The following is a 16,228-nucleotide window of genomic DNA, read 5'->3' as shown; positions in this document are numbered from 1 at the left end:
CAGTAAAGTGTAGTGAAGGTGGAGTCCTGTAGCTCAGTGGTTAGAGCACTCGCTTTGCAAGCGAGAGACCTGAGTTCAATTCCAGGCAGGGCGAAACCTTGGGAAAGTTTCCTTACTCCACACGCCTAATAATAATCCCTCCAAAACCAAAAAAAAATAAAAAATTGGTCATTTTCAATCTACAACTGTTTGTGGGACACTGCTGTGCGCAATTGGCTGTCACGTTCGCACACAAATATACAGTTAATTCACTTTACAGTGTGTTCTGTGAAGTGCTTTGGGACGTCCTCCCGACGTGAAAAGCGCTATATCAAATGCAAGGATTATTATTATTATTATTATTATTATTAATGTGTATTTATAGGTGAACACAGCAGCTATTTGCCCATGACAGCCATGAAGTGAATGACTAATTTTTTTNGGAGGATTGTTGGCTATAACACCTAGAAAAACTCCCTTCTCTTTTTGAATAGCGCCATGGGATCTTTAACATTCACCTGAGCAGACAGTTGGGAGCTTGGTTTAACCTTTCAACTGTACGAAGGCACCTCTGTCAATACAGCAGACCCCCAGGACTGCATGGAGTGTCAGGCAAGACTGTGAGCTCAAAGTATCACCGTAAGCCTTGAACCTACAGATTGTGTACCAAATGAGCCAGGCTGATACCTTAGCAGCTTGAGGTTGGGCCAGGGGGTAAGGAGCAACGTGAGAGAAATGTAATGTTTCATGACAGATCCAAAGTGAAAACTATATCAAATGTATTTTGAAATATCATGTTTTATACCAAAAGGTCCTGATATACTTCCTCATCTAATATAACTGTGATTTTGAGCAATATTTTGCTTTATTCCTGAACTTGTTAAAACATTAGTCTTTTAACACTAAGTCAAGTAGATTTGTGTAATATATTCAGTCCACTGGTGCAGGGTGAAGGGCAAGCCTATTCCTTGGCTACAATCCCTTTGTAGTTTGCTGTGGTGTTGGGCACATGGTTAGGCATACTTAGGGTGTAGAGTAAGTACATACTCTTACTGTACTCTTAAAGCTGAAACATGTCAACTTAATGTTTTAATTTCTCTAGCTATGTTCTCTAAGCCACCAGGCTGTCAGGGACTCGGAGTGTCATTTACATCACTATATAAAGGTAAAGCTCTTGCCCTCCTTGAAGAACCCGTTATATATTTTGACAAATGCACCAGCCTCTGTCGTTTATTAACATTGCAACAAATCGTGACTCTCAAAGGAATGCAATTGAGAAGCCACCGTGTAAAATGGGCTTTATCAGGGACACGAGAGAGAGTCTATAGTAGCCTTGTGATACCTTCAGTGTTTGGTGACTGCTGCAATACAAGGCAGCCACAACTTATGAAATTTTATTAGAAGCAATAAATGGAGGGAGCTAGCAGTTATTCAAAAAGGTAGCGTATCTGAGTTATTAATTATTCAATGAGTCACTCAGTGATCTGCTGCTATCAGACAACCACAATGTGGACAACACCCGGCTACTTAGCTCAAATGATGAACGTTCAGACTGGCTATAAAGAAGAATGGACAGTCCTATATATTGCAGTGCTCCAAGAGAGAAGTCTAGAGGATAGAGTGCACATTCCCATTGGCAAGTCAGTGGCAGCAGAATCTATATCATATCAGTTATGTGTCAGTCAGCACTGCTAGTGACCTCACCGGAGATATTTATTTGCAATGGTTTGCAGTTGCAGGTCTATTTTTTGCTATGTAATCCAATCTATTGGACATTTAAAGCTACACTTCATCTGTTAACATATGCTACTGCTGTCATTAAATTCCTGTATTTAATTTGAAGATGCAAATTTTATTGATGTATTATTCCTTTCTTTCAGGACCCAGCAGATAGCAAGCAAGCGTATCAGGCTCTACATTATTTATAAGACTACTGTGATCTACAGTTTCTCGAAGTGGTGGAGGGAAGTGACACTGTGTGAAGACTTGAGGTCCAGTCTTCAAAGGTACAGCACACGTGATGTGACTCTTGGAAGGTGAACATAGCAATGTTCAACTGATACAGGCAAACTCGACACCTCAGAAGCTTTTTTTAAAAAAACAAAGAATATCATCACTTACAATTGGTCAGGAACACAACATGATAAAGCAACGTTGAAGGCATCAACTCAGCTTTTTATTCAGTGCGCTCAGAAATAATGGTAATTCATTCCACACATTTTAGTGGAATGTGTCACACAGTGAGATTTCAGCCATCTCACTTCCATCTCACTTAATAGGAGTTGCAGTAAGGCTCCTGAGGGACAGATGAAATATCAGAGACATGTTGTCCCACATTGCTTTTATCTGCCTTTGTTTCCAGTTCCTTTTCTATCCTGAAGGCAATGGTTTATTCTGATCTGAAGTTCTGTGGATGCTTGTGGACCTCCGGTTCTTCACCCATGAGTCCATGTTAGCAAACCTTGTCAAAGAACTTGACGAGGCCAAGCATCAATGTGCCCTCTCCTGACACTCACATACACACGCGCAAACCTCCAGCATGGAACCCCTTCAGTGATCAATAACAGCAATTTTCATTTATACAACTTTCACATTAGGAGAATAGCTCAAAGAGCTTCAAACAGATTGATCAGCAGAATAAACTAGCATTTATTTTTTCCACTTTCTAGCAGAGCGATGTTAAAGCCAGTTGTAGCAAGTTAGGAAGCAAACCCAAGACCTTTGTGTTCTGTATGAGGCAGCTTGAACTCGTAGTCTAGGCAGACGCTCCAGAACCTCCACTTTGGCAGAAGTGCTGACCTTCGAAAGAGACATTAAACAATCTTGCCTGTTTCTCGGTTAAACATTGCAGATCCCATGCCACTATTCAAATGAGAAGGGACGTTTCCTCTGATTGCCCACCCAACAGTCCACAAGATAAATTAGTCATTCATCTAATGGCTGTTAGTGGGACTTTGGCGTGTGTGATAAGCTACAAAACAGTCACTACACTTGACTGTATTAATACAGCAGTGAATTACTATAAAGCGCTTTGAAACATGAAAGTAAATGCATTAATTTGTTTGCTTTCTCTCTCTCTCTCTCTCTCTCTATCTTTCTCCCAGTAGTGTATTTAAGCCATTGCGAGGGCTTTGTTTACTTCTTAGCAGCTAGCTCCACACAGCATAAATGGAGATGTTTGAAAAGAGAATAGCCAGGTATTGTGTGAAATTGTCCCCATTTATGGTGGCTAAACGGAATTGGAATAGAGGTTAACTTTTATCTGTGAAGTCAGCCTGGCGCCATGAATAGTGCTGTAAAGTGAGACCAACACTGGCTTGTAATTAATGTATTGAAAGTCATGATCACAAATTATTTCAAAATGACAAAGAAGAAACAAAAAGCCAAGAACATTACCAGCTTCAGTTTGTCTGCTTTACTTTTTTATCCACTATACTGAATATTTATACAATACAGTTTATATCGGAGTCATATAGCCTGTAGCACTCGCTTCGCAAGCTAGAGACCTGGTTTTGATTCCCGGCAGGGCGAAACCATGGGCAAGTTTCTTTACTCCACACGCCTGATAATAATCCCCCAATGTGTTGAACCAAGTTCCCATCTGTCTGTTGAGGTGAACCTTAACATTCCCATGGCACTACTCAAAAAGATAAGGGAGTTTCCCCAGTGTCCTGGCCAGATAAAATTGTTCATTTACTTCATGTCTATTTGTGGGGGATTCCTATGTGTAAATTGGCTGCCAGGTTTGCCTTCAACACAGTCACTGCACAATGCAATAAATCCTGCTTTAAGACTTCCTCCTCATGTGAAAGGTGCTAATATCAAATGAAAGAATTATCGTTAAAAAAATATTACCCCACTTAGTGACCAGCTTTATTGTAAATTTTAACCCTGTTCCCAAAAGAAGATCCAAATCATGCTCTTCCAAAGCTCTAATGTACCTATTGGTTATTGACACCTCCTCAAGTGCCAACACCTATTGTCTTTAATAATATAGAGGCATTTTAATCCCATACCACATGTCCAAACAGTCAGTCTCACCTCACTAATTTACACATCCCTTTCGCTTTGAATTATTCAAACCAAGTGGCATCATTCATCTCGCAAATTCCACCACCTCTGACCGGAATTTTCAAAATACCACAGAGCTTTTTCCGCATCAACCAACCATCCAACAATTTCATGTTGAATAATTCAGAATGCTCTCACCATAAACCAACCACATCATCCCTCAGGTGCAAGCGCAAGCAGCACTAAAAGGTCTATAGGAGCCGGATATACTTTTAGTTTTGTTTCATTCAAGTCTGTTTGTTTGCTAACTGTAAATATCAGCTGGAATTTTCTTCCTTCCACGTTGACACTATGGCAACACTATCCTGCGTGAAGGGCAATATATAAATGCAAGTTGTTGTTGTTGTTGACATAAGAGGCCCAAAATTTCTCATGGTCTTACCTTTAAGATCATTGCATTAAAATATAAGGAGACGTGAATTTTGATTTAAAAAAAATTAATATGGTGTTAATTTGGAAAACACAGTTCTCTGCAGTTCTCCTTAAGGGAGCCTGAGATATCTAAAAACTGTCAAGACTACATTTCATGGCCAATATTAAATATCAAAGTGGAAATACGCATTGGGGTCTAATATATGAAGTTGGCTAAATTGTAGTTTCTTACTCTGCTTTAAGTTTTTAATTACAAAAAACCACAAACCCACCAGTCGGAAGACAAGTGGTCAGCATCAGTTACATAGACAGAAACATAGAAAGATGTCGGCACTGAGAATGGCTTCCTATTCAATAGTTTAGGAATTTCTGAATGCAAACCACCTGGGTCTAGAGGTACTTCATTTCAGAGATTCCCGAATTTGACTAATTGTTGAATATAAAGCTGGTCTGTAGCTCTTCAAAGGAACGTCCAAAAAATCAGCTTCAAAATTAAAGACTTGCATTTGAGAATTTACCAAACTCAGAACGCTCTGAAATGATAAGAAAATCAAGCAAATTGAGCCCCGGTGGAATTTCTACCCCATTGTAGAGACCAATGTTAGCCAAAAAATACTTTGTGGACTCAAGCTCAAATGAAAGAAAATGAATACAATTCAAATGTAAGTACTTTATACAGAGTGTGTTGAATATATGGAATTCCTTACTCTACACCCTCTGTTTACCTAGCATTAAGTAGGAACCCAGTCGTTAGTCGATTGGTGGATCGCTTTTCCAGGAGTAATAATTCCTTCCAAAAAAAATAAGAAGAATTTGGACACTGTTTGTGGGACACTGCTGAGCTCAATTGGCTGCCGCGTTTTGCCCACCAGACATAGTCAATTCACTTTACAGTATATTCTGTGATGTTCTTTGAGACGTCTAGAAGACGTGATAAGGTGCTATATCAAATGCAAGGATTATCATTGTTATCATTATTATTATTAATAGTGACATGGCCAATTATTTCAGCAAATTCAAGTGGCATTTACATAACTATTTGGCAAAGAAATGGATCAGCGAATGAGGGTAGGATTATTTTTCTCCTGGTTTTGCAATGTTCTTTATCTTGCCCTGTGTAATCTACGATTCCTGTGTACATTTTTAGATAATTGAGTAAACACTGAAGAAATAAAACCCAGTTGTGTTTAAGGTGCCATTGCTCATGTGTCAGAAAAGTCCCATGAGCAAAGGCCAAATGATGAATGACACCATTGTGCAAAATGCCATACAGTAGATTGCACAATATACCTAATAATTGGGGTTGGCTTTATTGTGGATGTGAAAACAGTGTACGTGAAATACAATATATCGTACTCAGCAAAATTCCTTCCATTAGGAGTTATACTGTTACTATAACACCACACAATGCCAGCATTTGTTTTCTTCCTCCCCAACCACTGTAATACTTCTAACCTGTGTGGTCTCTCTGTTTATGTATGTGTATCTCTCTCCTGTGTGTTTATATGTGCCTAGTATACACGTCTCTCTCAATATATGTGCAAATCCCTCACTCTCGCTTTGTGTGTGTTTGTATGTTTCTCTCTCTTTCTCTGCCTCCCCAACTTAGTGTTGTACCTGTATAAAATATTTCCCTAATACCTACTGCCAGTTTAAACAAGCAGCTGGAGACAAACTGCATGACTAACCAACAACAACATGCATTTATATAGCAGCCTTCACACAGGTAACGTGTGATGCTTTTGAAGATTTTCTGCAAACAAATTTGTCAACTTTCTTTCTTAGCCCTATTGCAATTTAAAGATATGTAGCGCTCACCTGTATTCCTAACTGGAGTGGCTAATACTGCCTTCTGCAGTAACTAGAAGTGCAACACACTGACCTGCGGCAACTCCACTCCGACACAATTCATTTCTGAGGGAGATTTTGCACGGGTCACCATGATACACTTCCGGTAAGCGGCACGAGTCACTGTGCGAGATTCCAATTAATAACAATAATCCTTACTCTTGAAATAGCGCCCTGTCATGTCATCGGGACGTTACAAAGCAATTCGCAGGATTTTTATTGTGAAGTGTCGAGCTACCCTCCCTGGCCTCCACCCTCCCTGATCCCAACCCCCCTGCTTGGGTCCAAATCCGTGACTGTCCAGCATCTTGGGACATCCTCCCGACGCGAAAGGCTCTGTACAAATGCAATTTTGTATTGTATTTGTAGCGAAAATGGCAATCAATATGCGCATAACAATATCCCATAAACAGCCATGAAGTGAGTGACCAATTTAATCTGACAGCATGTTTTAAACTCCATTATCAAAGGATTACCGCAGTATTCAGATTATGAATTGTGCGTGTTTCAAATTCCACAACTATTGATTGCTGCTATTCTCTAATATATGGTAACATAGGATAGTAATGTGGTGCAGCGTGTTCGTTTCCTCCTTGACAATGTGCCAGTTAAAAGTGTAATAATACAACAGTTGAAATAGCATGTCACAAAATTGCAGTTTAATTTAAAGTGACCGTAGAGTAATGACTGCACTCGGTTTACACAGGGCTACAAGATGCACTCAACGCTGCTGAACGCTAAAACTAAAGTGAGGCATATCTTTATTTCTACCGAGACATTTCTGTTCCAGAGGATCACTGTTACCAGGCAATAAAGACTGAATTTGTTGACTGGAAGCTAAGATTTCCAATTATATAAAACAGGTCACCTTGAATCCTTAGACACCGATACCTCAGACAATGCAAAGTACTTTCTATTGAAGATTCTTTGCAATTAATAAAAGACATGGAATTATTCGTTATTCCCAGATCATTATCTAACATTGTATTTTGTGCTCACAGCTGATTTTTTTTTGCCAAACACTACGGGTTTGTAAAGAACAAAAACTGGAGCTTTCTCACATTCACTTATAGAACGGAAAGGTTAAAGTAGTTAAGAAGCTACAAGAAATGACAAGATATTGTCATGGCAACTGAGTTGCAGGGACAATTGCTGCCAGGTGGACAGTCAGAATTCTCATGTAAAGCAAATGAAGGGAAAGGTGAAAGCAAATGTTGCTAACAATTCATTTAAGGGAACTTGGTTTGGGGGGCGGGAAGTCATGAATTTATCATTGGGATCTATTGTATAAGCCATATGTAAACCATGCACACAATACAATAAAGTAGTCGTGGATTGAGTGACCAAATTATTATTTTTGTTATTATTATTATACATATATATTGCATCTCATGTCATCGAGACAGGGCGAAACCTTAGGCAAGCTTCCTTACTCGACACGTCTGATAATAATCCCTCAAGAAATAAAATAAAAATAATAAATTGGTCACTCAATCCACGACTGTTTGTGGGACACTGCTGTGCGCAATTGTCTGCCGCATTTCGCCCACAAATATACTGTCAATTCACTTTACAGTGTATTCCGTGAAGTGCTTTGAGGCGTCTAGAACACATAAAAAGGTGCTATATCAAATGAAAGAATTATTATTATTATCGAGATGTCTCAAAGTGCTTCACAGGATATACTGTAGAGTGGATTGACTGTGTATTTTGTGGGCGAAACAAATACCTTTATTTCTATAAATAAATAAAGACGATACAAATTTACATTTATATAGCGCCTTTCACATCAAAAGGATGTCTCTAAGGCAATGAACAGTTCAGGGTTTGCAGATGGATTTAGAGGTACCCTTCATTGCACAACTATCAATCAATGAAAACTATTACATGATGTGTAATCGTTTCTTCTGATCATTAATTTTAGAATCAAAGTCACATTATTTTTTCCCTCCACGCGCACATGGTTTACCCGACTCATATAATAAGCCCCGATTTACTCCAAAGCCTTTTGCAGGCTGCCTGAGCGCCAGCTGAGCTTTGGTGTATGAAGTCTGCTTTAAATGCTAGTCCTTACCTCTGAGAGCCCTCCAACTTCCAAATAGAAGCAGATGACAAATACATTCCAAGCGACCCACAGAGCTGTCCAGATGGAGTACTAGACACATAACAAAAGGAAACAGAAAATGAGACCATGGCATGAAGAACAGTCACATTAATATTATAAAAACGTATTGGTACCAAGATTTTGAAGCATAAATCAGAGCGTATACACAAAGGATTGCAATTCCCCCAACCTACCCCAAATTCAGCTCTCTACTAACCTCGGCAAATTACAGACAATAACACGGTTAGTCTAAAAATAAACTAATAAACAAAGATTTATATTTTGTCAAAAGTATAACCACCCACAGTCTGAATTTACTCACGACACTGACTGGAGCAAAATATTAGCATCTTTAAACATCACTGACAACAAGAAGGAATCATTGATATCACCCATAAGAGAGAGAGGCTAAGAATGGGCTAAAATTTCACCCACAAAATATACAGTCAATTCACTTTATTACACTTTATATTACAGACATCTTGAAGACGTGATAATGTGCTATATCAAATGCAAGGATTATTATATTATTAAAATAGCATACTTTACCAGGTTCATTGTGCTTAAAGATTTGAGAATCGTCCTCTTGGGCAGTTAGTCTGCTCCCAAAGACAAAGGCTAAAAGCAGCTACCTTGTGCCATGGATGATCCAAAGTAGCAGCTAATGAGCACCCAGTGAGCATAAGAGCTTTATCACTGCAAAATGCCATTTGGTAACTGATTAATCATCTGCAGCACCATTGTGTGTGATGTATCGAGGTACCAATGGACCCACATTACGGAGTTTCATGCCTGTTATTTTTAAGATGTTTCCAATCTCAGCTAGCTTGTCTGGGGTAGGAGCTAGTTAGGGGTGATGCACTTTGTTGACATTTTTATAATTACTGGAAGCATCAGGTCACATTCAGCTTCAAGTTAAGGTGTCTGTCTGTCTCAGTGGTAGTGTCGAACCCAGGATGTAGTCGCTATAGCTAGGATTAAACGAACACCCACAAACAGAGTTAGCTCAGAAATATAGTTCATTCAAATACTTGCAGCAAGGAGAGGGAAAGCGAGAGGCAATACAATAGCACGTCTCTCAGAAGAGTCGGTACTCTCCCTCTACCAATGGGGCAATCCCATTAGTTTATATACATGATTATTTGCAATCACCTCATGCTTAACTTGTGTCTCAAACAATTGTTGCTGTTGATTGACAAGCATTCAATCATTACAAGCTTGATTATACATTTGCAGACAGTACAAGGACACTGGTTCTGCTCTAATTATCTACAGCTTTTGCTCAAAAACAACTCTAATCTTATCATTGTTGAGACACTCTGTAATTTACGTGTTTTAGTCCTTTTACATTCCCACAGTAGCACTCTTGTTTCCGAGTCAGAAAATGTTGGGTTTAAGTCCCACAGTGGGACACTCAACTCACAGACCAGGCTGACACTACAGTCCAGTGCTAGGAAGAGCTGCATTGCTAGAGATGCTATCCTACAGATGAGGCATTAAACCGAGGTCCTGGCTATCTGTGGACATCAGAAGAGTCCAAGATATAGACTTTCAATGGGTATGGCACTGCAATGAGCAGGCAGGAGTCTGTTCTTATGTTCTCATATTCTGACAATTGTTAGGATATACTGAACTAATTTTCTTATGTGTGTAGTGTTACTCCTTCTGTGCTTCCAGTGTTTGCTCTTTAATATGTCTCATCTCAGATATCAGCCTGGCTCAATTGGTAGCACTCTCGCCTCTGAGTTTGCTGTAGGTTCCAGTCTCATGTTGGAACTTTGAACTCAATTACACCAAATGTCACTCCAGTGCAGTGCTGGGGTAGTGTTGCATTGCTGGAATTACTGTCCTTTGGATGATGCATTAAACCGAGGCCGTCTGCCTGTTCAGGTGAAAGTTAAAGATCCCCTGATACAATTCAAAAATGGAAGGGAATTTCTGTAATGCTACAGAAATCACTGGAAGCATGTAGTTTTTGGATGTAGCCAGAATGTTGTGTATGTATTAACTACACCACAACTACATTGTTACTTGTACAGAGATTGTTCTGCAATCCACCATTCTTCTATGCAAGGTGTTCAACGTCACACTTTGCTATAACACTGCATTGCTCTAACACTGTATGTTAATATAGACCCATGCATTATACATCTGCTTGCATTAAGTGAAATGTTGAGTGATCACATGCTAACTGCAGCAGACAGAGAGTTAAAGAAAACAAACAATCCGATTACTGCACACAATATTAATTTGGATACAGCCTGTAATGCTGGGCAACTGTATGCACAAATGCATGCGCACTTTTTTCTAACCCTTGGCATATCAGGTTGGAACAATTAAAATGAAATAGGCCTGCCATACAATATGAGGGATGCTATTAATGTACCCAGTATTTCTGGAAGCTATCAAGAACCAATTTCAACACATCCTGAGGCTACATCCCAAAAAACACACTTTCAGGTGATGAAACCATTTTCCATTCAGCATCAAAGGTGAAATATATCCTTCAGCAGATACAGCCCCCCAAATGAAAATGTATTTGCTATTTGTCTGCACGGTAATTTTCTTTTCCAATTCATTCCAAAATGCAACAATTATTAATATTATTATTTACTCTGGTTTCACAGCAGGACATTTATCATTGAAAGATATTTTAGAAAGGTTTTAATTTGAATTTAATTGCTCTAACCCAGTGGCAATAATGAGCGAGACAGGAAAAGAGTTAAGGACCTGGTTACTAAAAGAAACCAGGCTGATCCCAGGGGATGATAAATCAAGTAGTCATTTGGCCTGGAATCTCTGGAGACCTGATCATGAACGAGAATGCCTCAGTTATTGTCTTAGAATAACCATTCATATTATAGTGGATAACTGATTACCCACACTAATTGGGACCGACACCCTATGTGGATAAGCAAACAATGCAGATAATCGGACATTATGTAAAATACAAATTGACTTCAGTAATGACTAAAATCCGTTTGTACTACTGTATTTTACAAAGTTTCTGAGAACTATTAAGAGCAATCAGATTATGCCTTTAGCAACTGAGGGTATGCGCTCAGCCTAACACCGATTTTTCTTTCTGCTGGCATCCCAGCCCCATGTCCAACGCACACTTGAGAAATGCAAGGGGATAAATAGACATGCAGTTATTTGGTGTGAGGATAATCGGCATACTGCTGTAATCTTTTTATGCCAAAGAAAGACAATTACAGACCCCACTCCATTTTAAAATTACCAGTATCAAATCCTCATCAAAATGGTAAAAAAATTCAGCTCTATACAGGAATATATTGCATTTGATATTTTCATCACTCCATTGAGACTTCTCAAAGCTCCAACACAGGATTCTACTGTAAAGTGTAGTGTGGGCGTGTGCAACTGCGACATTACACCAATGTGACCTGATAAAGACCTGATCAGCTAACATCATTATAATGCTGTAAATGAGTGCCTTACATTGTGTCAATTTGCTTATTACTCCTGACTAGCTTTGCTTTAGGCTGAGCATGATTACAATTTATGTGGGACAGGAATGTTCAGACAGGTTAACCAAATGATAGGAAGATCGGTGAAGAACTAAAGTTGTACCAAAACACAACAATGCTCAAACTACAATATTCCTGAATATTGTAATGTCACTGGTTGTTTTCTTGAACTGCTGAAACAAATATATAAAAATAATTATCCTTGCATTTGATATAGTGACTTTCAAGTTAAGACGATGTCTCAAAATGCTTCACAGGATGTGCTGTAAAGTGGAGAGCCTGTGTTTTGTAGGTGAATATGTCTTGATCAATCTGGCAGTGCCTTTGCAGTTTATGGCAGAATATAGCAAAATGATGGAACAATGAAAATTACTGATTGACAAGCATACGCCATAAATGGAGTGCTAGGAAATTCAGCGGCTTGCTCCAGGGGCGATATCCTGGCACTCAACTGGGAATGTGCAGCCAACTAACAGAAAACCACTTAAGTTGCTTGTATTAATTCCATCAAACTGGTGAGCTGTCTTTTTGTAGTGTATGGTATTATGACAATATATTCATGGTGATGCTGAGAAAATGTAATTTACGTTTTTTCTTGATTAATTTGGAACAACCCCAGCTACAATCTGTAGGAACGAGAAATAAACTCATACTTTTCATTGAACACGTAGAGACAGAAAAGAAATGAGATGCCTGTTATTTCTTTATAAATGTATCAAACCTCAGTTCCTGATCTTTATACTATTCTTTATATTTTATAAAGTATATACTAGTTATACTATTCTCTATTATCCTCAGCCAGAATTTCAAAATCCTTTCATGGTTTTGGCTCACAGAGCCATATAGACACTGACACGGAGGCACATGGACACTGACACACAGAGGCATACAGACACCAATATATTGTGACAGAGTCGCCAATAAGGGGAAAACATTTAGTCAGGACTTCAGTGAATAACACTAATGACAACTTACATTTGTATATCACCCTTCATACGAGTAGCTTCACTTAAGAATGAGGCTTGACGCCAAGCTGGAAAGGGGTGGGGAGGGGAGAATGAGGTTACCAAATACATGATTTGAAGATGGGCAGAGAGGGGGCAAGACAGAAGAATTGAAGCAAGGAGTTCCAGAGATTTCGGGTACACTGGCTGAAAGCCAATTGTGGAGCAGAGGGGTCAAAGAACATGCAACAGGTCCTAAGTAAAGGCGGCAGGTAGAGGAGTGGGGTGTGAGCAGGTTGGAGAGGTAGGGAGGTGCCAGGGTGTGAAAAGATTTGAAAGTGCAGCAGGAAGACAGTGGAGCCTGGCAGGACCTTGATGAGTGCAGAACCCGGTATGGATGAGGACATGGGCAGCAGAGTTTTGAATCATTTGCACCTTGTTAATAGTTAACCTTGTTAATAATAGTTAGGGAGATGGCAAGAAGTGCATTGGAAAAATCGTGTGAAATGATGAAAGCATGAATGAGCTAATTGCGCACAATAGTGTCTCACAAACAGTCATGGATTGAGTGACCAAATTCTTTTTTTTAATAATAATCCTTGCATTTGATATAGCGCGTTTCATGTCTTCTATACGTCTCAAAGTGCTTCGCAGAATATACTGTAAAGTTAATTGATCGCATATTTGTGGGCGAAACAGGAATTTTTATTCCCTGAAGGAATTATTCCCCCCACTGTGAAAAGTGATTCACCAATCCACAAGTGACTGGGTTCCTATTTACTGCTGGTAAACTGAGGCAGGTGGAGTAAGGAAACTAACATTTCGTCCTGCCCGTAAATCAAACACAGGTTCTCCAGCTTGCAAGGCGAGCGCTATAAACACTACTCTACAGGACTCTACATACAGGTTTGATGAGTCTGAGGGATAGACAGGGAAGGTTAAGGAGTTCAGAAGCACAGATGAGAAGACGTTGACCGGAGCAAGGAGGGTGGCTTCCATCTTGTCCATGTTCAGCCATAGAAAGTTGGCATTGATCCGAGTGTTGATGTCAGACAAGCAGACAGTCAGAACATCGGTAGGTCTGGGATCGTGACTAGAGGAGGCAAAATAGATTTGGTATCATCTGCATCCATGTGGAAATTGACTCCTTGTCTGTGGATGACAGTGCCGAAATGGAGCATATAAATGAGAAAAAGGAGGGGGCTGAGATAGAACCTTGCAGACACCACAGGTGACCTTGGGGGGTGGGGAGGAGAAACCATTAAAGGAGATGAAATGATGGCTTGATCCAAGAAGAGGAAGCAGGAAGCAGATGTTGTCTATTTATAATGAGAAAAAGTCGAGGATCTCTTCACATTTAATATCAGAGGTGAGGAATGGAGGGCGCTTGAGTAGGGGCACAAAGGAGGTGATGTGAGCTGTAAAACAAATGCTTGGAATTGTTTTCAGCCTCTAGGATAGCATTGGAATAAACTCTGTTTGGGCTTTTTGCAGGGAAAGGTGGTAAGTTCGGAAGTGTTCAAGCCAGATCTTGCGGTGAACCGTGAGTTTTGTATCATCTGCATTAGAAAGCATAGGACTCTGATTTGAGGGAACTGAGGTGGCTGTTGTACCAGGGGAGCAAGAAGAATGAGAGATGTTCTGGATTTCATTGGGGCAAGTGAGCTTAGGTCCTACACAACAACAAAATTCTATTTGTATAGCACCTTTCATGTCGGGAGGACGTCCGAAGGCTAATGATAGGAAAGAGGGCAAAGAGGATCAAGCAAAATCTTATATTACATTAACATTGAGTTGAACATAAAGATTCTTTGGATACACTAAAAATAGCCTGGGCGGTCCATAAAGGAACAAGCTGGGGTTTGGTATTGTCTGTGACGGGAGAAAGAATTTACTTTCTGGTTGCATTAACGTGTTATTGACAAGTTTGGTTGAGTTGCGAAAAAAAAATCGAGCTGTAAGAATGCTGAACTTTACGTGCACTTTGTTCACAGTCATAAATCCCCAAATATCAACACATAAAATAGGTAAAAAGGTAAAACCATATACCATATTGTTCCCCAAACTGGATAAAGCCACCTTAACACCACTTTACGATATATACTTTGAAGCACTTTGGGACATCTCGCCAATATGATAAGGCTCCATATCAATTGCAAGGATTATTATTATTTGATTATAAGGCAATCAATATTTATATTTCTATTTATATTGGTGCATCCGAAAATATTGTTGTGGGTTTAGTTTCTGAATCCTGATTAAGATCTTACATACCTCACTCACCTTCTCACTTAAGGGCAACAAATTCCAGTTGCTAACTTGTACCAGAATTACAAAATTATAAATATGACTTGGGTCCACAATTCACCCGAACTGTGTTGAGAAAATCAATTCCTTTGTAACTTCGCAAGCACTCAGTTTTGAAAATTCTTGCACCTGTGCACAATTGGGATTTTTTTTGCCAGAATCTCACTTCCCTGTAGTTTTCTACTGGGTTGCTGAATCTGCGAATATCAGGCAAAGCTGCAACTGAAGGCAAAAAAATCCTTCATTTTATACTCGGAACAAAATAATTAGGTGCAAATAATCATGTTGCTTCTGTAGCCTGGCTCAAGTTAATATTACAAATAAAATAATCAATGCATTTGACGTCATTAGATCATCAGCAGAATGTCTCAAAGCACTTCTCAGGATTTACTGTAAAGTGAAGTGACTAATTTTGTAGGGGAATGCCACAGTCAATTTGCACACAGCAAAGTACCTCAAACAATCATGAAGTGCAATGAACCATACGACCTAAGGCAAAGTTGGCCAGGACATGTGAGAAATTCCCTTCTCACTTTCAAAAGTGCCATGGGATCTTTTAATGTTTTCCTGTCCAGGCAGATGGCAGCTTAATGTCCCATTGAAGAATGGCACTTCTGACAATGCGGCACATAGCCAGCACTGCATTGGCGTACATGGGATCAAAAGCCCCATCATGGAGCTTGAACCCACAGATTTCAGACTCAGAGGCAAGAGTGCCAGAAACTGAGACAGGTCAGACACCTAGAATTATTAGATTGCTACCACATTCGTTATTGAAAACTGCTGGACAAGCTGGCAGACTCAGCCCACAGGATGGGAGGCTCCGCTTCACACCGGTGACAGGTTGTGTTCTGTTCTCCTGCTGCAATGTCATGTGAAGGGGGCAGGTGAAGGCCACACATTTCTCCCAGGAAAAGGGAGAAAAATACAAGGGGCTGCAGGTGACACCAACCACAGAATGTAAGATACCTGGAAGCAGATGGTATGCCATCTCCCCTGTGGAACTTGGAATAAGGAGGAAATACAGCATAGCATATCAATTTTAAAAACTCCATCTCTATTTTATTCATGGGTTTCCGATTAGCTTTAAAGCTTGAATCTGACATATCTGC

The 16,228-nt window shown here is 39.7% G+C and overlaps 1 protein-coding gene across 4 annotated transcripts in view; it reads right to left on the bottom strand.

Moving 5' to 3' along the window:
* LOC103180720 (sodium/potassium transporting ATPase interacting 3) overlaps positions 1–16,228 on the bottom strand; it is a 203,915-nt gene that overhangs the window by 78,791 nt on the left and 108,896 nt on the right. For all 4 annotated transcript variants that reach the window (XM_007896729.2, XM_007896731.2, XM_007896730.2 and 1 more), the window contains exon 3: positions 8,345–8,425. In XM_007896729.2, the coding sequence (XP_007894920.1) occupies positions 8,345–8,425 (81 nt within the window). The remainder of the gene's footprint in view (positions 1–8,344; positions 8,426–16,228) is intronic.

Source organism: Callorhinchus milii, unplaced genomic scaffold (assembly GCF_018977255.1).
Source record: "Callorhinchus milii isolate IMCB2004 unplaced genomic scaffold, IMCB_Cmil_1.0 Scaffold2, whole genome shotgun sequence".
NCBI lineage: Eukaryota > Metazoa > Chordata > Chondrichthyes > Chimaeriformes > Callorhinchidae > Callorhinchus > Callorhinchus milii.
The sequence above is the reverse complement of the archived record's forward strand: the minus strand, read 5'-3'. Positions and strand labels throughout refer to the sequence as shown.